Source organism: Elgaria multicarinata, chromosome 11, assembly GCF_023053635.1.
Source record: "Elgaria multicarinata webbii isolate HBS135686 ecotype San Diego chromosome 11, rElgMul1.1.pri, whole genome shotgun sequence".
Classification (NCBI taxonomy): domain Eukaryota; kingdom Metazoa; phylum Chordata; class Lepidosauria; order Squamata; family Anguidae; genus Elgaria; species Elgaria multicarinata.
The window spans coordinates 20,703,265-20,727,445 of record NC_086181.1 but is presented as its reverse complement, the minus strand read 5'-3'; the positions used below and the strand labels follow the sequence as shown (position 1 = coordinate 20,727,445).

At 43.3% G+C, this 24,181-nt stretch overlaps 3 protein-coding genes across 3 annotated transcripts; all 3 read right to left on the bottom strand.

Moving 5' to 3' along the window:
- Window positions 1-4,631: 4,631 nt before the first annotated feature.
- On the bottom strand, window positions 4,632-6,334 carry LOC134405303 (olfactory receptor 5G9-like). The gene is made up of 2 exons (XM_063136544.1): window positions 5,420-6,334; window positions 4,632-4,706 (listed from the first exon to the last, which is right to left on the bottom strand). Exons 1-2 carry the CDS (start codon window positions 6,332-6,334, stop codon window positions 4,632-4,634), a joined length of 990 nt encoding a protein of 329 aa, XP_062992614.1.
- A 5,446-nt stretch (window positions 6,335-11,780) lies between these two features.
- LOC134405302 (olfactory receptor 9S13-like) lies at window positions 11,781-12,746 on the bottom strand. The gene has a single exon (XM_063136543.1). It carries the CDS (start codon window positions 12,744-12,746, stop codon window positions 11,781-11,783), a length of 966 nt encoding a protein of 321 aa, XP_062992613.1.
- An 8,303-nt stretch (window positions 12,747-21,049) lies between these two features.
- LOC134406547 (olfactory receptor 6B9-like) lies at window positions 21,050-22,006 on the bottom strand. Its single transcript, XM_063138021.1, has one exon. It carries the CDS (start codon window positions 21,983-21,985, stop codon window positions 21,050-21,052), a length of 936 nt encoding a protein of 311 aa, XP_062994091.1. The 5' UTR covers window positions 21,986-22,006.
- Window positions 22,007-24,181: the final 2,175 nt, after the last annotated feature.

Sequence of the window (24,181 nt, the reverse complement as noted above, 5' to 3'; positions counted from 1 at the left end):
GTTGTGGGCTCTCCCACACTAGAGGCATTCAAGAGGCAGCTGGACAGCCATCCATCAGGTGTGATTTAAGGTGGATTCCTGCATTGAGCAGGGGGCTGGACTCGATGGCCTTATAGGCCCCTGACAACTCTACTATTCTATGATTATATGATTTAAAATTATATGATTTATTATATGATTTTACTGTTCTAACTCTGTATTTTAATCTTATATCAGTTTTGCTGCGTAGTTTTATCCTGGTTGTGCTTTTTATACTGTATTTTGTAGTTGTGCTTTTAACCTGTTGGTTGTTTTATGATGGTTTTAATTTTTGTGGACCGCCCAGAGAGCTTCGGCTATTGGGTGGTATAAAAATGTAATAAATAAATAAATAAATAAATAAATAAATAAATAAATAAAAGAAAACCAACTTCTATTACACTGTGTTGATGAAACCTTATGGTTAGGATCAGTGGAGGCTGGTGGCTCCAATTTCAGTGGGGCTATCAAGCTATTCTGGGTTTCAGTCAGAACCAGCCAGAACTCTAAGGGAGCCATTTTGGGAACAGAGTTCAGCACCTTAGATAGCTTCTTCTCCACTGGTTAGTATGCATATTTCTTAATGGAATGACTGTCCATTGGCTATTGTAATTTATCCATTAAGAAATTCATTACATCTAAAGAAATTCAACAATGTAAGGTCACCAATTATACCTCCAGGAAGATAGCTTGACATCTTTAACAGTTTTTTTTTCTTACTTATTCCTGATTGACAAATCTTACTTCTTTGCATTGTTAGTTTTGTTTCATTTTGCCTTATTCTTCCTTACAACAACATATAGTGAGTGCTGATTACATGACAATTTCAGTCTAGTTTGCACTTCTTACTTCCTTAAATGTGTAAAAGATTGCAATTAGTTATGGAAGTAAGTTTTATTCTCTTAGCTTACCACCTGAATATCTGGCCCTTATAATGAGGCAACCATTTGAAGAATTTCATGCACTGTCATAATATTTCATGCATATTGGATTATTTTCCCAATGAACTAAAATAACTTACCAAGAACTAGAATCCTCTTGTCTCTTCTCTTGGAACAACGCTATGCTTTTGCATTTGACCCAGCATTTACTTCATCCTCATCCTATTTGGAAAACTTCTGAATGACACAAATTGGAGGTGGTATTTCCCCCCTCTCCTGATGTTCTCAACACAATATTTCTACAACTACTTATGAAACAAGTGACTTGTGATGATGTTCTTCATGTGTTCAACATTAATGCATTTGTAAATAGTCCCATAACAATTGAGGGAGAGCTATACAATCAGTCTCAGTCTCTTGAGTATCACAAGATATGATAGTCCCTAGTGGAACGTTCGTGCGGGTATGTTTTGTTTTGAAATATTAAAATAAAACAGAACTTCACAGTTCATTTCATCTTGAGAGGCTTCATATCCTTGAACAAAGCTGGGGAACCTATGGCCCTCCAGATGTTGCTGGACATCAACTCCCAGCATCCCCAGCCAGCATGGCTGATGATCAGTTGCAGTTCAACAACATCTGGAGGGCTTTAGGTTCCCAACCCTTACTCAGAACAAGCAAGCTTTGTTGTTTCTAATATACTTGAAGACCCCTATCCAGAGAAAGGTAGTTAAACAAGACTCATACAATTCTACAGCATGTTAGTCATGATGAACAGAAGTTCCATTGGTTTTAATGGAACTTAAACACAGGTAACTTTATTGGGACAGAAGTCAAAGTGTTTGTCAGTCAAATCTAGCAAATAATGAAATCTATAGCATGATATATATATTTTTAGGGATGTGCTCCGCTTCTAATCGGACTGGAGAAGCAGGAGCGGAGCGGGGGGCTTCGCCTGCCCTTAAGGCAGAGGCGAAGAGGATTGGGGGGCCGGCGGAGCGTGGTGAAGAGGATCGAGGTGAAGGCGGATCCTTCGCCTCGATCCGAAGCTCCGCCGGAAAGGTAAGTGGGGTTTACCGGGCCCTGCCGGTGTCGCCCATGCGGCGACGGCGGCAGGGCCCGGTAACCCCCCTCCCCGCACTCCTCTCCCTTACCTGTCTCCGTCCGCGGTCCGTTGGCGTCTTCAATTGAGCCCACGGTTCCACCAGGAAGCCTGGGCCTAAGCCCAGACTTCCTGGTGGAACCGTGGGCTCAATTGAAGACGGCGACGGACCACGGACGGAGGCAGGTAAGGTCCCCCTCTCCCTTGGTCCTTTACCGGGCTCTGCCGCTGGGACTGCCTTGAGTCTTGGCGTGCATATGTATCCCTGGACAAGCTATCATGGTGGCGAGTTTGAGGTTTCTAAAGTGCAAATTGACGGAGCTATGGAAAGGGGTGTGAATGGGGTGCCCGGTTTTCATAAATTCCCCAAAAATCAGGGGATAATGGGACTGCCTTGAGTCTCGGCGTGCACCCCTGGATAAGCTTTCATGGTGGCAAGTTTGAGATTTTTAACGTGCAAATTGACGGAGCTATGGAAAGGGGTGTGAATGGGGTGCCCGGTTTTCATAAATTCCCCCAAAATCAGGGGATAATGGGACTGCCTTGAGTCTCAGCGTGCACCCCTGGATAAGCTTTCATGGTGGCGAATTTGAGATTTTTAACGTGCAAATTGATGGAGCTATGGAAAGGGGTGTGAATGGGGTGCCCGATTTTCATAAATTCCCCAAACATCAGGGGATGATGGGACTGCCTTGAGTCTTGGCGTGCGTGTGCACCCCTGGATAAGCTTTCATGGTGGTGAGTTTGAGATTTTTAACGTGCAAATTGACGGAGCTATGGAAAGGGGTGTGTATGAGGTGCCCGGTTTTCATAAATTCCCCAAAAATCAGGTGATGATGAGACTTCCTTGAGTCTCGGCATGCGTATGTATCCCTGGACAAGCTATCATGGTGGCGAGTTTGAGATTTTTAACGTTCAAATTGACGGAGCTATGGAAAGGGGTGTGAATGGGGTGCCCGGTTTTCATAAATTCCCCCAAAATCAGGGGATAATGGGATTGCCTTGAGTCTCAGCATGCACCCCTGGATAAGCTTTCATGGTGGCAAGTTTGAGATTTTTAACGTGCAAATTGATGGAGCTATGGAAAGGGGTGTGAATGGGGTGCCTGGTTTTCATAAATTCCCCAAAAATCAGGAGATGATGGGACTGCCTTGAGTCTTGGCATGCTTGTGCACCCCTGGATAAGCTATCATGGTGGTGAGTTTGAGATTTTTAACGTGCAAATTGACGGAGCTATGGAAAGGGGTGTGAATGGGGTGCCCGGTTTTCATAAATTCCCCAAAAATCAGGGGATGATGGGACTTCCTTGAGTCTCGGCGTGCGTATGTATCCCTGGACAAACTATCATGGTGGTGAGTTTGAGATTTTTAACGTGTAAATTGACGGAGCTATGGAAAGGAGTGTGAATGGGGTGCCCGGTTTTCATAAATTCCCCAAAAATCAGGGGATGATGGGACTGCCTTGAGTCTTGGCGTGCATGTGCACCCCTAGATAAGCTTTCATGGTGGTGAGTTTGAGATTTTTAACGTGCAAATTGAAGGAGCTATGGAAAGGGGTTTGAATTGGGTGATCTGTTTTCATAAATTCCCCAAAAATCAGGGGATGATGGGATTGCCTTGAGTCTTGGCATGCGTGTGTATACCTCCATGAGGTGTCATGGTGCCAAACTTGAGGTTTCTATCTTTAACAGAAAAAAAGTTGTATACTTTTTTATCTTAATGCAAGCCTATGGGGGGGGGAAACGGAGCTCCGATCCGGATCCGGAGCTCCGAGCGGAGCGGAGTGGACATAGGCGGAGCGGGAGCGGGGGCGGGGCGGAGTGGCCCAATCCGCAAATCGCGGATCTGGAAGTGAAGTGGAGCGGGGGGTCCGTGCACACCCCTAATATATTTTCTGACAATACGTGGGTCAGTATCCAAAGAACTGCAGAGCTTGTTCCATACACCCCAGGAGAATTCAATTTTTGTTTCTCAAACATTGATCTTCATGTCATATATCAATCCATTCTTGAAACTAAGGGCTCATCTACACCAAAAAGGATATTCCACTATGAAAGTGGTATAGAGGTGGTATATAAAAGGAAGGAGCCACACTCCTGCTTTATTATTTATTTATTTATTTATTTAATTACATTTATATACCGCCCCACAGCCGAAGCTCTCTGGGCGGTTTACAACATTTTAAAATAGTAAACATTAAAAGTATACAATTTAAAAACACACACACACACATAAAAACAGTATAAAAACAACAGTATCCATTTAAAAACAACAATTGTGGGGTCCATTAAAAACAAACTTAACGTTGTTAAATGCTGTTAAAATGCTGTTAAAAATGCCTGGGAGAAGCATTTTTATAGCAGTATTGAAGTGCACTGACAACTGTTGGGGCCCATGACACATATAATATACTGCTTTCATACCACTTTCATAGTGTTATATCCTGCCTGGTGTAGATGTGTCATGGGCCCCAACAGTTGTCAGTGCACTTCAGTACCACTATAAAGCAGTAATGTAGATCCTGCAGTGTACTTTAATACTGCTATGAAGCAATAGTGTGGCTCTGGCCTTTTACATACTGCTTTCAGAGTAGAGTATCCTGCTTGGTGTAGATGAGCCCTAAAAGAGCTTTCAAGAGTATTTTTCATATGTGGCATGTGAGTTTGCTTTTTTAAAAACAAAAAAAAAAAGAGTAAGGAAATACACCTGGAATGTTTAAAATGTTTCATGGACCCCAGATAGAATATTATAGGCAGCCAGATATTATCATATAACCAGAGGTCTCTTATAAAACTGACCATCTACAGTTAATTTACGTTTTTGCCTAAACAAATTTTACATCAGATGGATCAATCCTATGTACCCTAGAAAGTATTTGGGGGCACATAGAATTGTTTGGTTTCCTGGATTATTTATCCCTTGTTCCTGGGAGTCTGTGTATGTCATTTGGATGCACAGGGACTCACTTGTGACCTGCCTGGATTTTTGGGCTGATGAAGAAATGGCCATATACTGCTGTGCATGTATATTTGACATATACTGCTGATCAGTATATAGAATGAAATCCTGTTTTATAAAAGTCAGATGTTTTGACTTTGTCTTTAGGTAATTTTAGTTGGTTTATCAATTTCTCTGCCATGGTTATTTGCCATAATCCTATATCCCATGATTTCAATATTAGCACTTCTGCAGTTTTCCAATTTTTGGCTATGACACTTAGGTCAACCAACAGCATGAACTCAATTAAGTCCTTCAAAGTCGCATTTGCATTTTGTTCTTCCCATATTGTTAATAAGGCCAACACTAGTGTCATATGTATGGCTTGATGTGAAATATTTACCATTTCTGAAAATAAGATGTTCCAAAATTTCTGTAGTTTTCATACTCATATAGTCACAGGTTTAGTGGGGAAATGTAACCCTTTTCAGCTGCCTTACCAAGGCATTTTTTACTTCCGTGTTTCTTAGGCTATAGATTAATGGGTTCAACATTGGGATTACAATGGTGTAGAAGACAGACACAACCTTGCCATGATTAGGAGAAGAGATGGCCCCAGGCTGCCCGTACATGAAGAAAGCTGTGCCAAAGAACAAGCTTACAGCCATGATGTGAGAAGTACAGGTTGAGAAAGCTTTGCATTTCCCTTTTAAAGATGGTATGCGAAACACTGTAACTACGATGTAGCTATAGGAGGTTAGGACAATTGTGAATGTTATTACTACAATAGACCCACAAAGCACTAGGAGTACAATTTCATTTGTGAAAGTGTCTGAGCAAGAGGCCTTCATGACAGCTGGGACATCACAAAAGAACTGGTTGATCTCTCCTGGCTCACAATACGACAAACTGAATGTGAGAGTAGTCTGGGTGCAACAGTTGAGAAAGCCTAAGAAGTATGAAACCACCACCAGACATGCACAGTTCTTCTTGGACATAGTAGCATGGTAAAGCAATGGCTTGCAGATAGCAATGAATCGATCATATGCCATCCCAGCCAGAAAAAAAGCCTCAGTGGTCCCAAGAAGAGAATAGAAGAACATTTGAGTTGCACATCCTCTATAGGAAATTGTCTTTTTCCCATTGGCAAAGCTCAGCATGGCTTTGGGTGTGATGACTGAAGAGTAACATATATCTATGAAGGACAAGTTCTTCAGGAAGAAGTACATAGGGGTGTGAAGTTGGGAGTCAGCACTGATGATTATGATCATGCCAATGTTCCCCACCAGGGTGGTGATGTACATCATTAAGAAGAGAACTAATAGAGCTGTCTCCATATGTGGCTCACCCTCAAATCCAATCAAGATGAATTCAGCTATCTCAGTTTGGTTTTTCATAGTCCAGTTACCAGTATGACATACAAAAATATCCTTCTCTCAATGCTTTTGTGACTGCAAACTCCAGGCAGGTGTGCTGGCATAGATGTTCCCCAAACTGACAAATGCCAAGGGCAACCAGAAAGGATTAGTCACTAAAACAGAACCTGTGAAATTATATTGTCAAAATTATGCTATACTTCAAACAGAAGAAATTCTATTTTCAGAACAATATAATATAATGAACTGAAATTGCACACTTGCCTAGGAATCATAAAAGTGGTGATATGGAAGGGACCACACCCAATGCCATCTTTTTCTAGTGTACAATTCCTTCCAATGCTGTTATATTTGTCTCCTTACACTACATAAAGAAATCTTGAAGTTGCAAAACCCAAACTAGGAGAAGTCATAAAATTACAATGGGAAATATTTAGAATTTTTTCTCTCCACACAAGGAAGTGCCTGCACCAGTTTGGTTACCACCTAAATGTTAAAATTATTTTGGCCATAATATATCCTTGCCTCTATCTGATGAATTGATTCTTGAATCCTGTAGGAGACTTGCATGCACAGAGTTGGAGGAGCTGCATTGGGAAGAACAATTTGGATCAGCGCACTTGTGTAACACATTTTCAGTTTTTCTGAACACTTCTAGAATTTAGAAGTCCCCTGTATCCTTGGAACCTACAGAGACAGAAGAAGAAGAAGAAGAAGAAGAAGAAGAAGAAGAAGAAGGAGGAGGAGGAGGAGGAGGAGGAGGAGGAGGAGGAGGAGGAGGAGGAGGAGGAGGAAGAGGTGGTGGTTGAGCAAAATGCAAATATTGGGTTGCATCCAGAATATGCCTTCTGTGAGAAGAAGGGCTCTGCTTGTGTAAGGTTTACTCCACCTGTGTTTCAGGGGCTTCCCCTCACCCCCACACCAAAGCTCACCCCTTTCTGAAGATTCCCTGTGTAGCTCAGGGGGAGTGGAGGAGTTGCCATAGGAAGGGTGGAGTGGGGAAGACCACTTCCATAAGTGCAGTTACTCATGCTTAAATCTGGATCCAACTAAGGCCCTTTTTACACCTAAGGATTATCCCAGAAAACTGGAGGGATCATCCCTGCCTGCTCCTGTGATCCCATGTGTGTCATTTGGATGCACAGGGATGATCCCAGGATGAAAGGCAGGTGTAGAAATGGCCTAAGAGTCTTTGGAAATCTACCCCAATTCATGGTGATTATTTTATTAGTAATGAAAACTAAATGGAGACCTCCGCATTCATATATTTCTGAGAATTGCATTCTACAGTGGACATGAGTTGCTTGTGGCACCCCATTAGCAGAATGGTGGAATAGATAGAACATGGTCTGCACTAGGAATTGCTAAAGAAAGAATACTCACACATTAATTGATCCTGGGTTTTGTTGAGCAAGTATAGCCCTTTCGCATACATTTCTAAGGAGATATTATTTGTATGCTGCTTTTCTAAGGTACATGTGCCCAAAAATACTCCACAACACCAGAACAGGAATACAATAATACAACATATATCAAAGAAGCATCATTACAATATACTGCTTAGAGCCAGTTCATTTCTTAACAAAATATAGCAACCCAAGCGAACTGTTCATTTCAGTTATACACATCATAAAATGTTAAATAAAAAACCCAGTGTCAATTGATATTACTTATCAATTAAAATATGCAAGTCAGAATTAGATATAAGCTTTCCAGTGCAGGGAGACATGATAGCACTCTTCAAATACTTAAAGGGTTGTCACACAGATGAGGGCCAGGATCTCTTCTCGATCATCCCAGAGTGCAGGACATGGAATAATGGGCTCAAGATACAGGAAGCCAGATTCCGCCTGGACATCAGAAAAAAATTCCTGACTGTTAGAGCAGTAGGACAATGGAACCAATTACCTAGGGAGGTTGTGTGCTCTCCCACACTAGAGGCATTCAAGAGGCAGCTGGACAGCCATCTGTCAGGTGTGCTTTAAGGTGGATTCCTGCAGTAAGCAGGGTGTTGGACTTGATGGCCTTATAGGCCCCTTCCAACTCTGCTATTCTATAATTCTATGATTCGAGGAAAGTATTAATAATATAACCAGCAGCCAATTTCTCAAGAGTGCCAAGTGAAGGAAGGAAACAGCAGCTAAATTTCTGAGAATTGTGAAATGTAAAAAAGGGAAGATGCAGGATTATCAAAACAATTTTAAAGCATTTCTAAACCAGACAAAAACCTAAGAACTTAACCTGGGCTTCTGTTTCCAGATTCTTTGTGGGATTAGTTTGGGTCCTTTCTATGTGTGCCCCCTTCTTTTTTATCCCCCTCAGCAGGGTCTATATGTTTCATTACAAAGCCACTAGATGGCACTGTTATATTATATGCAATAGGGGTGTGCACGGACCCCCCCCCCCAATCCTTTTCATGCCCGATCTGCAAATTGCGGATCGGGCCCGCTCCACCCCATCTTGATCCGCCTAGGGGCTGCTCCGCTCCGCTGCGGAGCTCCAGCTTCGAATCGGAGCTCCACAGTGGCGGGGGGGGTGGTGCCAGGTAAGGCCCCCTCCTCCCCCTTACCTGTGTCCGTCGTGGCCCATCCCAGCTTCACTAGAGCCCATGGCTCAACCAGGAACTGTAGGCCCCGATTGCAGCCTACACTTCCTGGTTGAGCCGTGGACTCTACTGAAGCTGGGATGGGCCACAATGGACACAGGTAAGACCCCCCTCCCCCTTACCTGCCTCTGCCACCATCGCCGCACGGGCAGTGGCGGCAGGGCCAGGTAAAAAACGGCTCCCTCCTCTCCCTTACCTCCATCCATCTGTGGACCCGCAGCTGCTTCAACAGAGCCCAAGGCCTCAACCAGGAATACCAGGGTGCAGTTGCAGCCTAGTCTTCCTGTTTGAGTCCTCGGGCTCCGTTGAAGCAGCCGCGGGACAGTGGATGGATGGACAGACAGTGGACAGACAGTGGCCACCCCCCCTCCCTCACCTCCATCTGTCCGCGGACCTGCAGCTGAGCCTGAGGCCTGTTTGAGTCCTTGGGCTCCGTTGAAGCAGCCGCGGGACCACGGACCGATGCAGGTAAGACCCCCCTCCCCCTTGCCCCCTTACCTGGCTCTGCCACCGTTGCCACACAGGCGACAGCGGCAGGGCCAAGTAAACACCCCTTACCTTTTTTGCAGAGCTCCGGATCGAGGCGAAGGATCCTCCTTCACCTCGATCCGCTCTGCAACGCTCCGCGGCTCCCCCGATCCTCTTTGCCTCCCCCTTAAGTGGAGGCAAAGGCCCCTGATCTGCTCCTACTTCTCCAGTCCGAGGAGAAGTGGAGCACATCCCTAATATGCAATAGTTCACCATGACATAAATACACTATAGAATTAAAGTGGCTCATTGCGGAATGAAGAAAGATGTCTGACTTCTGTCATCACAGAAAGCAGTGCAATAAAGCTTGCAAAGAATGGGAGGTGGTTTGAAGGAGGATGACATCATGCATAGGACCCATGAATTTCCATGTGTGAGCAATTATGAGCACACGGAAAATACCTTGTGCAGAAACGGCCTCAGTAAGAATTGCAAAAGGCCAATTCTAACAGCAACAGAGACATGTGTGGGTGGCGAGGTCATACTCACTCTCACCCTGTGCTCTGGATGTGAAATGCCTAGTGATACAGTTTTGCAAGGCACAATGTATCAGGTAGCCACCTTTCAGAAGGATGCCTCCAATCTTGGAGGCTTCTGAGTTGGGTTATAATTTATTTTGCCCTGTTGGGTTATAATTTATTTATTTATTTACAATATTTATATACTGCTCCACATTGAAGGATTTCAAAGAGGTGAACAAATAGAATTAAAGAATAAAAACACATTAAAATTATTTTTTTAAAAAAAACAAAAACAAAGTGCAAATAAAACCACAGCTGGTCATTCAGGGAAAGCTTCCTGGAACAATAATGTTTCAGGAGACGTCAGAAGGAAAACAAAGTTGGTGCCTTCCTGACTTCCAAAAGCAGGGAATTCCATAGGAAGGGGCCACCACACTCAAGGCTCTTCTGCTGGTGGACTCCAATCAGAACACACGATCTTGGTGACTGGGCAGGTTGACAGGGCAGAAGGCACTCTCTCAGGTATCCTGGTTCCAAGTTGTTTAGGGCTTTATACACTGGTACAAAAACCTTAAACATTGCCTAGTTGTTGATAAGGTTACAAAGGGCATTTTTGTCTCTCCACACTTTTACCCCCTTCCCCCCTCCATGAGCCTGGCTAACCTGACCTCTCCCCCACTGCATTCCACCCTCCAGAACACTCTTTTAAACTTCTATGAGGTCCTCCAACGCCACTTCTTGTGACCACAGGAAGCAGTTTTTCAAGAATGGGGGCAAAAGATTCCCCCTTCCTTAGTTGTAGCACAGATTGCTTCCAGGAGAAATACCTAAAGAGGGGAGAAGTTCAGAGAGCATGTCTCAAATTAGATGAACATTTAACAATTTCCCTGCATGTAAAAAAACAGCTAGACCACTAAGGGAAGGAGAATAGCTTAATTTTCTCCCTAACCTGCTAGTCTGCTTTCATCATAAACCCTAGTAAAAAATATTGCATCTGTCAATAACCTCCCTAAAGTTATCTGGTGAATGTATATGCTGTAGTAGGCTCCTAAAAGAATAGCATTTAGAATTAGGGTTATGCAGAGACCCCCCTGATCCACCTCGGAGGCTTGTTTGGAGCCCCCAAAGTAGCCCTGATGCACCTCAGGGCTGCTTCGGGGGTTGCCTGACTCTCCTCGGCGCCGAAGTGAGATTCGAGCCCTCTGAGATTACTCAGACTTTTTAGGTGCCAGATGCACAGCCAGTACCCAGAGAAGCCTCCCTTTCACACTTACCTGCTGCCTCCACTGCCTCCGCCTTACTTCTGCCAGCTTCCGTCACCGGCAACACAGGTAAAAATAACCAGGCCATGAGTGATTTTAAGATTTCGTGGGGCCTCTGAGTTATTAGTACTTCTACGGCCACCATAATTTGTGGCCATAGAGGTACTAATAACTCAGAGGCCCTGCAATATCTTAAAATCGCACATGGCCTGGTTATTTTTACCTGCGTCCCCGGCGATAGAAGCTGGCAGAAGTGAGGCGGTGGTGGAGGAGGAGGCAGTGGTGGGGGCAGCAGCAGGTGAGGCCCACCCGGTGCTGTGCCGAATCGGCCTGAGGCGACCCAAAGCTTTGGAGCTGATCGGATTCTGCTTCGGTGTTCCTCAGGCTGAACCAGAACCACCTCAGAACCAAGCCAAGGCAGGCTGAATCAACCCACCTTGGCTCAGATTCAGTGTCTCGGCCCGAGGCAGTGCACAGCCCTTTTTAGAATGTATTTCTTCCATGAAATTTGGGGTTGGATATTTCTTCAGTAATTATTCTTCCATGATACAAAGTTTTTTGTCTGTTTACAAAGAGTTACAAAGAAGGCCTATAATATATCATTGTAATAGTCAGTGGAACAAAGCCTTTCTTTTTAGCTGCCTCCATAAGGCATCTTTGACCTCCTTGTTCCTTAGGCTATAGATTAATGGGTTCAACATTGGGATTACAATGGTGTAGAACACAGAGACCACTTTGCCTTGGTTAGGAGAAGAAATGGCCCCAGGCTGGCCATACATGAAGAAAGCTGTGCCAAAGAACAAGCTTACAGCCATGATGTGAGAAGTACAGGTTGAGAAAGCTTTGTGTCTGCCCTCCACAGAGGGTATGCGCAAGATTGTGGCCACAATGTAGCTATAGGAGATTAGGACAATCATGGATGTTATAACTATAATAAAACCACACATTGCTAGGAGCACAATTTCATTTGCAGAAGTGTCTGAGCAAGAGGCCTTCATGACAGCTGGGACATCACAAAAGAACTGGTTGATTTTCCCTGGCTCACAAAAGGACAAGCTGAATGTAAGACTCGTCTGGGTGCAACAATTGAGAAAGCCAAACAAGTATGAAACTGCAACCAGAAGTACACAGGTCTTCTTGGACATGGTGATGTTATAAAGCAATGGACTGCAGATTGCAATGAACCGGTCATATGCCATCACAGCTAAGAAAAAACATTCAGTGGTCCCAAAGAGAGAGAAGAAGAACATTTGTATGGCACATTCGTTGTAAGAAATGGTCTTGTTCCCAGTTGCAAAGGCCAGCATGGCTTTGGGAGTGATAACTGAAGAGTAGCAGACATCTAAGAAGGATAAGTTCTTCAGGAAGAAGTACATAGGATTCTGAAGTTGGGCATCAACAGTGATGACAGTGATCATTCCGATATTCCCTAGCAAAGTGAACACATACATTAGTATGAAAAGAAAGCATAGAGCCAGCTGTAGCTGACTTTGGAATCCCTCCAAGAAGAATTGTGTAACAATGGTTTGGTTTCCTATGTTGTTTTCTAGAACATAATGAATGTGGGGTAAGGACATGATGACTGTTTTAAAGCAGAGTGTGTCTTCTATTTTCACTGTTGTCTATGTCAGATGATCATAAATTGTGGGTTTTTTTAGGTGCACAGTACCCATGCACATTTCCCACTGTCTTTTTTTGATACAGTACACTAATTATCACTTGAAATCCTTCCAGTCCTGAAAGACAAAAGCAGTTATAAGCAAAATCAATGCAAGAACGGATATGGACTCCAATACCAAGAAATTAACATCAACAATACAGTGCCATCAGCAAATACAGACCTGAAGACATCGGGAACTATTTTACATGTAGCTACATATGGTGTTTTCTGTGTCTGCCATCTGGATCTGAAGAGGGTCAGTTTTATTTATTGTTGTGGGGATTGGGCCCACCAGCTCCGCAAACACACCCTAAGAAGACATGGGAACCAGTTTGGAGTCAGACAGGGAGGAGGGGTTTTCAAGGCACCAAGGTTGCAGGGGATTGATGAGTGCAACTTAGAGGAGGACGTTCACCTTGAAGGATTAAGAGAGCCACTGGGGTTGCGAAGGGATGGCCAATGGCAGTTTCACAATAACTACCTTTCATTGTACATTAACCAAAGATAGCTACTTGTATTTTAAATAGTCTTGTGTTATGCACAACTGACTAGCAAACATACCCCCTTGCTACTGTTTGTGGATTCAATTTCTAAACTAAGGTTCTGTTGATCTGGCTGTAGCCTGAATATGGTTTGGTGAGCTCAGCTGGGGGCCTGTCCTGCAAGTTCACCGAGCCCTATATGCATGGCCTGCTTCAGGGACCACACAAGCCTTTGCTGAGCACTTGGGAGGCTAGTGACCCAGCTGAGCCCTCAGCAGACCACTTTCCGGGGCCTCCAGAACATGTGCATTTCCCCCTGGCCACACCATTAGTATGACCAGGGGAGTTGGGCATTTTCTGGAGGCCCTGATTGCATTGAGAGAGCCTCTAAGGGCTTGTTTGGTGCAGTGGGGGGAGGAAGAAACACACAATTTCCCCAAGGCTGGGGCAACAGCATATTTCCCCCAATGCATTAATAGTGATGGCCGTTAACACAGTGGGGGAGAAGGGACAAAGGGTGTATCATGACCTGGAAGTCAGGCTCACGAGCACTTGGGACAGGTCTGTCCTAGTGCCAGGCAGGTCCGCCCTGAGATCTAATGATATAGGGCGGGATACAAATGTTTTAAATAAAATAAATAAATAATAAACAGGCAATATCCTGTGGATTGTTTAACACTTGTTGGCTTGTTTAATGCTCAATCACCATGCGAATCAGATCAATGTAAGTTTATATGACTCTTTCGCAGACAAAAGCACTGAGATCAGAGCATACCACAGTTCAAAAATCATGAAACCCACTCCTTGTGCTCATTTCTACTCATTCATACATTTGAAAGGAAGAGGTTATCACAAGCAGCATCTCTTATCGATCAGTTAACATGGAATGAAACTGCTGAAAAGTTGAAATGGGACCATATTGAATTAGAACCACTTTAATAACATAAACTTCTAACATTTCCAAATGCATGTACACACACATGCACATGCATCTTCTCATGGTGTATCTTCTTATGGTGGGCAAAAAAACAAAGCATCTGACTACTGTGACTCCAAATGGCTTTCTTCTAATTTAAAACAACTCATGTACTAAGAGCAGGGAAAAGATCCTTCCACAACACTGGGGGCACAGCTAGTCCTAAGGTTTATCCTGGGATCATCCAGGGTTCACCCCTGCCTGAGCACTCGATCCCCTGTGTGTCACCTAGATGAACAGGTTTGACCCCTGGGCGATCCAGGGATAAACCTTAGGTCTAGCTATGGCCTAAAACTCCCCTCAAGCTTAGAGACGAAATGCCAGATGTTGCTCATTGGAAATGTCAGACATTCCATTTTCTCTGAGAAGAGAAAATTCCAGAGGGAAAAAGAAAAGAAGTGTGGCTACCCCGAGCATGATGTAGTGGCCATGGGCTGCAGGCTACACTCTAAATTGTGTAGATATGACATAGGCCACAGCTAGACCTAAGGTTTATCCTGGGATCATCCAGGGTTCGCCCCTGCCTGAGCACTGGATCCCCTGTGTGTCACCTAGATGAACAGGTTTGAACCCCTGGACAATCCAGGGATAAACCTTAGGTCTAGCTATGGCCATAGTTTGAAGTCAAGCTACAAGTTGTCAAAAACCCTTAGTTTTAAGGCTCTGATCTCATGCAGGTGCTTCAATTAAGGTAGACTCTATTGTCTCATGTATAGAGTGGAAACTCCCATTCTCCTTTAAGAATTGGGAAAATGCACAATGCCTTTCTTTAGTCTTATATAATTTATTCCTGTGCATTGAAGTTCCAAACTGTACATGTGGGCAAGGTGTACATATCAGACTTAGAAAGTGTAAAGACTGGCACTGTCCCTCTGCCATATCCTCAGTGTAAGCACTCTAGTTTGCACTCTGTGCATGCAAAGTTACATGATCTACATGATTTATTTTTTTAAAATGCCAATTTCCAATATCTATTTATTTCCCTGACAGAGATGGAAATGTCTCAGAAATAACTCATGTAAAGATAATAAGATAATCCCAACCTTTATTCACTATCTCTTCTCCCATAACACCAGAAGCTTCAGAATGATGTAACATTTTGGGTGTACTTCATTCCAAAATATTGCAGCTCTCTAAACATGCCTGTGGCAAACAGCACATTTTAACACCTTAAACATGCTCTCTCTCTCTCTCTCTCTCTCTCACACACACACACACACACACACACACACACACACACAAACACACACAAACACACACAAAGAGAGAGAGAGAGAGAGAGAGAGAGAGAGAGAGAGAGAGAGAGAGAGAGAGAGAGAGAGAGAGAGATTAAAATAAGAGAAACCCAAACTCTGTAGCAGCTGATATTGACTAAAAAGTCTGATATCTCTGCAGGACCTTTAGAACATCTATCCAAATAGTAACAACAACAACAATGGTAGAATATATATATATATATATATATATATATATATATATATATATATATACACACACACACACACACACACACACACACACACACACACACACACAAAGCATCTCTCACCTTGATTTCAATAGACAGGATTCACACTACCCATGTATATGCCTCCAAAATATAATTATTTCACAGCACTGAACATCTTCTGAACATGTTATTTTCTCCCACTGAAAAGAATGAAAGTATCCAAAGGGCAGAGGAAGGAGGGAGGGAGGGAGGGAGAGAGAAAGAAAGAGAGAGAGCCAGGTCTGTCTCTGTAAATACCTTAGGAAAATGGGAGAATTCTTGTTTCTTTCAATAGTTTTCCCCCCCTCTTTTATAGTAAATGGTGCTCATTTCAGACAAAGTCCCTAGAATGTTAGTACTAGGATCATATCTGAAGAACAAATGCAACATTTCCTTAATAGGAATAAAGAGGTGTATTGTTGTTTTCTTCCAAAAGTGGATTGTGATGGATGTATATTTTCCATATTCAAAGAAACAGGTTCTATTTCCTGATTCAATCAGCTAATGCACATTTAAGCATACAGATTTAGAAAGCACTCACAATTTAAATATACCAATTTGCATCAATTTGATTTTAAATTGTAAGGACAGCTTCTACTCTTATTCTCAAAAATGCAAAGGAACAGGAGTCATCTTGTGATACATGTATGGCCTTCCTGCGTGCCTGGGAACCTCACACTGCAAGGTAAAATCTCCTTTGCTGTCCAGCTTGCAGCTCCCTTCCTCCTGCCCACTGCAACATCCTGTCAGCTATAATGTATAAACCTGATCTTACCTAATGGCTTGCAGGGGTTGGGACAGATTTTACAGGTAAGTGATAGCCTTGGCTTTATATTTGATTCCTCGCTCTCCTTTATTCCTCATATCGAGGCAGTAGCTAAATCCTGTCGTTTCTTCCTATATAATATTGCCAGGATTCGACCATTTTTGTCTGTCTCTTCTGCCAAGACTCTTGTTCACGCACTGGTTATCTCTCGGTTGGACTACTGCAACCTTCTTCTCTCTGGCCTTCCTTCGTCTCACATCAGTCCGCTGGTCTCTGTCCACCACTCTGCCGCTAAGATCATCTTCTTGGCCCCCTGCTCTGACCATGTCACTCCACTTCTGAAATCTCTTCATTGGCTTCCAATTCACTTCAGAATCCAATATAAACTTCTCCTGTTGACCTTCAAAGCTTTTCACGGTCTAGCTCCTGCCTATCTCTCCTCTCTCATCTCACACTATTGCCCCGCTCGTGCTCTCCGCTCCTCTGATGCCATGCTTCTCGCCTGCCCAAGGGCCTCTACTTCCCTTACTCGGCTTCGTCCTTTTTCTTCTGCTGCCCCTTACGCCTGGAACGCTCTTCCAGAACACTTGAGAACTACAAACTCAATCACAGCTTTTAAAACTCAGCTAAAAACTTTTCTTTTCCCTATAGCTTTTAAATATTGAGTTGTTCTGACTCTATACTGTTAGCTTCACCCTACCCGGTGCCTGTTTACACTTCCCTGTGCCTGTTTGCATTCTCTTTCCCTCCTTATTGTTTACTACAACTTTATTAGATTGTAAGCCTATGCGGCAGGGTCTTGCTATTTACTGTGTAATCTGTACAGCACCATGTACATTGATGGTGCTATATAAATAAATAATAATAATAATAATAATAATAATAATAATAATAATAATAATAATAATAGCCAAACTAAACATGATATCAGTCACTGGTCAGTTTCAGCATTTGGACAAATTAAGGGGAAAAGTCAATGGCAAGTCAATTAACAGGCAAATTATCAAGCACAGAAGTTCAGCAAGAGAGCAGTTCAAGCAAGTCAGTAAACAGGGCATGGTGAAAGGCATACTATTACCAGGAAAGAGGATGAGACCCAAAAGAAAGATCTGAGGTGCAATCAAGGTCCAAACAGAGATGAGTGATCAAATACAAGCAGTACCCAAGAAGCACACTCAAGCAGGCACTCAAAGGTCCATGGCACAGAGGTTCAGTAACAGAACAAGAACAGGAAAGCAGATGGACTTGGTAGTAAGACATTGTTCCAACAACTAGCAAACTTTAACTGAAAGCTTATATAGCCAGAGCTGCCAGAGCCCCACCCATTTAATTATTAATTAAATAAATAATCATGAGGAGGATGTTGCTCACAAAGACACCTTCACTCCTGAGGAATCCTCATTTGCAACTGAGAACTCCTTCTCATGAGAAACGTACTCTCCTGTCTTGTGAGATGGCAACACTCTTGTGTCTAAGTGGTCACTCAGGTTGTAGCTAGACCTAAGGTTTATCCCAGGATTGTCCTGGGGTCAAACCTGTTCATCTAAGTGCCACACAGGGCATCCAGCGCTCAGGCAGTGACAAAACCAGGGTGATCCTGGGATAAACCTTAGGTCTAGCTACGGCCTCAGTCTCATACACAAAAGATGACTTTTCCAACCAGATCCACTTAATTCCCTACTCACTCCACTCTTTATGATAGCTGAGCTAGAGTTTGATAGCTCATTGACATCTGCCAAAAGCCCCTCACAGCTAAGAGAAGGAAAGCAAAAAAGGAGGGATTGACTTTCCTATTAAATTGGGGTCCTGCTGAGTTGAAAGGGGGGAACCTCCATTGGTGGGGGCAAGCACTAGCCAAATTAGGGGATCTTGAGCACTTTCCCCACTACTCATTGCTGAAGATCACCTAATTATCCCAAAACACTGGGGATTCAAGGTGCCACCCAACCCCTGCAGATCCCTTCCTTGGCCCTGGCAAGGGGAAAGAAGCACTGGCAGTGTCTTGGCTGTGACCACAAAAAGCAATCACAGCCATTCTCTGGAAGAGTGACTTGATGCCTGGTGCAATTTACCCATGATAGGTTGTCATGTTCGGGTTCAGATGACAAACAAACCCTACATGGGTTATCAGGGTGGGTTGTTTGGGAAAAACAACCCACTCTGATAAAACTAGTATGGGTTTGCATGACACATTAACCCATTGTGGGTTGTTCAGGAAAGCAACCCATCATGAATTAGCATGACATGCAAGCCCAGTCTCTGTTTCAGAAGCAACGTTCCCCTCCTCTCATGGGGACCTGCAGCCATCTCCCCTGAGGGCCCAAGCTCACCTGGGTCTCCTGACATGGGGTGTTCCTCACTATTTTCCATATCTGGGAGCTCTAACTCCACCTCTGAGGAGGATTCCTCCAGCAGGGGTACAACAATTATGTGATTTTGCCTTGCATAGCTGTTTCTTCCCTATTACAGGATGTGATAGGGGAGAGCCAGATTGTGGAGGAGCATTTGTGCCAATGGGAACTTTCTTCCCACTGCAAATAACAAACACAGAGGGCCCCACTTTGATTGGTTCCAAAGCAGGGCAAAGGGCAGGAGCCACTCTCATGCCATGGTCTTGATCTGATTTGGGGCCTCCTACTCCGGCTAGTTTTATGTATTAAAGTTTTATGTACTCTCAAACTTTTATGTACTGCTTTCATACTTCTTTCATAGTCGAATATTCTGCTTGGTAGGGATGAGCCTGAAGTCAAAAGCCAGATACATTTTTAAGGCTACAGGAAGGGAGGGAAGCACATTATTGCGGCACGTAGGTCAATAAATAAGAGACGAGATGTGTACAGTTGGATTTTAAACAGGGCCACATTTATTTAAGATCTGCAAAGGGGTTGGAAAACGTATCGGGCATCCAGTAAGGCCTGAACACAGGCTTTAAATTGGGTGAGCCATTCCTGGCCCGTGGGTTGGTGCTGCAGCCTTCGCCCTCCCCATGGGCCTACCCCTTAAGGGGTTGGGAGAACTTCTGGTGTTGCCCCTGAAGAGGAGACTGGGTGGGGTAAGTTCACTTTTATAACTGTATAAACCCCTCCCATCCCGGTGGCAACTTACTGGGCTCAGCCTATGACAGGCGAGCATGCCCCTCTCTTTCTTCCCTGCCTGCAAATGCTTCCCCAGGCCCAGGTCATGCCAGGCGTGGCAGAAACACACTTTTTCATGGTTCTATGGACAGAGCATGCAACAAAAGCTTTGTATCCACCTACAGCAGGGGGGTGTCAAGATTATTTTGGCTAAAGAGCCAAATTCAATTTCAGAGAAGGTCTAGGGGAAATGGGAACTCAGTTATACTTTAAGGGCAATCTAGAGGCCACTACTAATGATACAGACTACTGACTGCTTTGACAATCACCCAAAGAGCCACTAGAGTGAATGTTACATACTAGCTAGGAAATGTATGTTTCAAACCCCAACTCAGTCATAAAGCTTGTAGTATGATTTTTGGTCCATTCATTATTTCTTATACTTGGTGGTTCACCCCAGAGTACTTGTAACATAACATGCAGAGTTGCAGCCCTCTGGAATATGCTCCCTATTGACTAGACAAGCATCTTCAGTTTTGATCTTCAGCTGTCTGCCTAAGACATGGCCTTTCATGCAGGCTTTTCCTGAGGTGTGACTCATACAGAATAATTATAGTTTCATTGTTTCATAGTTCTATTGCCAACCACTGATTGTGTTAATGTATGTTTACTTTGATAAACCTGCATAATGAATGAATGAATAAATAAATAGCATTGCTAATATAATTCAGATAAACTGGGAAACAGTATTGCAATATACCTAAAGTCAGCAAGTCCATCCCTTGTCAACATATATGCATGGTTCTTAATAAATAGGAATAAAATAATAAAACGATAATCAACTATAAGTTTAAAATCAACCCATACATGATACTGAATCTTACCTATTGATGATCTAGAGCAAAGGGTTGGATGAGATGACTGACAGCTACATCCCAGTACTATAAGGGAGCAATCCTACGCCCCCTGGACAGTGCCTGGGAGGCCATAGCATTGTTTGGTTTCTGGGAACCAAAGTCAGAGCCAGGGATCTAACCTTGGTTCCCAGAAACCCAGTCTGCACCCCTTCCCTCACCCCCTCATAGCTGGTGCTGTTCTCTCTGCACTGCTATGTCTCGGCACTCAGAAAGGGAGTGCAGAGCATATGAAAATGAGGTGGTCTGAAGGAGGGGAGGAGAACAGCTTCCTATCAAGTCCTCAGCCTCCTTCACACACCCCAATCTAGACAAGAAAACAGGGCAAAAAGAGCACAGCGGAGAGGATCCCCTTCATGCACCATCCACCATGCATGGGTGGCAACCTCTAATTTCAAAGGCTGGTGACTATCCTTTGAAATCTTATTCCTCCTTGCTTCTTATTAAAATGGCAATTGAAAATACTGTTTATATTATGCTGCACAGCGAATCCATAATAAACATTTACTCATCCCTCTTTCAGATGATTATCTTGCCACCCATTGTTCTCCAAATAGCCTTCTTGACCTCTTTATTCCTGAGGCAGTAAATGAAAGGATTTAGCATGGGAGTCAGAACAGCATAGATGGCTGAGATTAGCTTGTTGGAGTCATAGGAAGTGATGGCCTTGGGCCTCACATACATGAAGATCATGGCTGTATAATAAATTATTACAACTGTGAGGTGTGAGGCACAGGTAGAGAAAGCCTTGTTGCGCCCAGTGGCTGAAGGAATGTGAAGGATGGTGGTGATGATGTAGATGTAGGACAGAACAGTCACACAGAGAGGAAGGACCAGTATGATTATGGCTAGTACAAAATCCACCAGCTCAGCTACTGACATATCGGTGCAGGCCAGATTAAGCACAGGTGAGATGTCACAGAAGAAGTGGTTGATGATGTTGGAACCACAGAATGTTAATTGTGAAATGAAAGAAACCTTGAAAACAGAGATGGTGAAACCACTGATCCATGACCCACCTGCCAATTGGAAGCAGAGCCTCGTGCTCATAATGACTGAATAACGTAGTGGAAAGCAAATGGCAACATAGCGATCATAGGCCATTACAGCCAGCAGTACACACTCAGTGCATGCTAGAGAGACAAAGAAGTAAAGCTGAGTCATGCATCCAGCAAAGGAGATAAGCTTGCTCTGAGTAAGGAAGTCCAACAGCATCTTGGGGATGGTGACAGTGATGTACCAGACCTCCAGGAAGGACAAATTACAGAGGAAGTAGTACATGGGCTTGTGTAGGTTTCTGTTCATCCAGATGGCCATCATGATGATTAGGTTCTCCGCCAATACCAAAAGGTAGTTCAGTAAGAAAATGATGAAGAGTACAAGTTGGAAGTTCATGGAGGTGGGGAAGCCTAGGAGGATGAATTCTGTGATAATGGTTTGATTCCCTTTCCCCATCCTACATCCTGGATTATACACTTTCTTCCCTGCAGGAGAAAGAAAAACTCAATTGTATGAAATTCCATCTATACTAGATTTACCTCTAGTAAAGTTCTTAGGTTCTTAGGAAGCATTAGAAACAGAGAGCTCCTTCTAATAACTTAAGGACAAGTGTGTTCAAGACCATAATCTGTACAAGTGAATATTTCTTTTTGTAGTGTTGGTCTAAATCTGCTTTATTTCCACTACCCTTAATAGCACTACTTGTCAAAGCCTGACTTCCCAAAACAGAGGCACAAGTTACAGTAAAACTTTGGCCGTAGCTAGATCTAAGGTTTATCCCAGGATCATCCTGGGTTCATCCTTGCCTGAGCACTGGATGCCCTGTGTGGCACTTAGATGAACAGGTTTGACCCCAGGACAATCCTGGGATAAACCTTAGGTCTAGCTACAGCCTTTGATTGCAGTAATTCTAAATCACTGTTCTGCTCGTGGAACTGTGATTTAGCATTTCTGGGGCAAAAGGAGCAGAAACACCTGTTACTGGAAGGAGGCAGGTCAGCAGAACTTGCATAAGGGAGGCCCACCAACCTACCTCTTTCTACTCATTTTGGGACTTCCCACAGGAAGTGCTAAATCGTGAGCAACAGAATTGGGGAACCAACTGCTTGCCGAAGGGTATTTGCAGGGGGGGGGGAAGGAATTGGCACAGATATTAACACCCCTTTGGATTCTGCCCAGAGTGTTCGCTCACAGACTAGCTGTTGCACACCCAGTTTTGCTGAACATTAGAAGAACGTCTCTGTACATTTATTTAAAGATGTTGGAGCCAAAACTGAACTCCAGAGCTAAAAAGATGTGATTCAGGATATCCATGATTAGGTCTGCCAGTGTTTTTCCCCAGATTTTAAAACAGCAAGGGAGGGGGGGGGTGGAACTATTTTTCATGAATGGGTTTGTAAAGCAAAACAAATAAAGAGGAAAATGAATAATAATTGATGCTAATTGTACAGTGTCTGAGGTACAGGATTCCACAGAGGATGTGATTTGCACACAAATGCCTGTTTTTGACCACCAATCATGCCTGTGAACTAGGGATGGAGAAATCTGTCTATTTCTGAGCCATGTCAAATTTTTATACATCCAATCATATGTCCATTCTCTTCCACATTCTACATTTTAAAAACTGCATGAAGAATCACATTTAAATTGCATAATGTGGTTCACTAAAATATTCATTTTGTATTTATTCCCCCCTCCCATGCATTTTCTATCCATTTTCTCCAAGATATGCATTTTGTAGGCAAAAAATAAATTAAAAAATTGCAATTGTTGAGCTGAGGTCTGCATCACAAAATTTGGAAAAGTGCACTCTCATAGTTCTGGTCCATGTATTGGTCTGGAAGTGTGAATTGTGCTGATTGGCTTAAAAATATGGACCAAATGAAATCCCCTAGCGTTCAGATTGGCAAACAGACGTAGGTGTTTGAGTCAAGGTATATTTGAATCACCAGGTTCATTAAACTTCTGAATACCAGGGGTTAGGAACATGAAAGATATGTTTCTTGCACCTACAGTTTATAAATTTCATAGAGATTGTCAACTGTTGGAAACATCATGGATGGAGAAGATGGACCTTTGTTCTGATATATGATCAACATATTGGAAAGGTTCAAATATTTTTTCCAGGTTTTAATGCTTTATTTATTTCAACAAAAAAAAGAGTTCGAATAATTTTAACATAGGTTCTATCATCCATGCATAAAACATTTTGATAAAATAACAACACGATAAATGTGGTTACATCTTTTGGGGGAGTATGAAGACATCATAAGAAACTAAGAGCTATGTTGGTCTATGAAGACCTACCTAGTCCAGCATTCTGATGACATCATGGCCAACCAGCTGTCTGCTTATGAGAAGCAGGACATGAGTGCAACAAACCCTCCATGCAATGGATGCCAGAAACTCTGATTTCAGTGGGGCTGTGAATCCATTCTGGGTTTTACTCAGAACCACCCATAGCTCTAAAGGAGTTATCCAAGCTGTTGAAACCTATCCCCAAAATAAATTTAGCACTCAGATTCCCCAGAAACTGGTATACAGAGACATACTACTCAATAGTCTTACCCAATAGCATATAGCCTTAATGACTAGTTGTCATTGAAAGACTTACCAAATAGTTTGTTTCATATAATCAAATATTATAGTGTC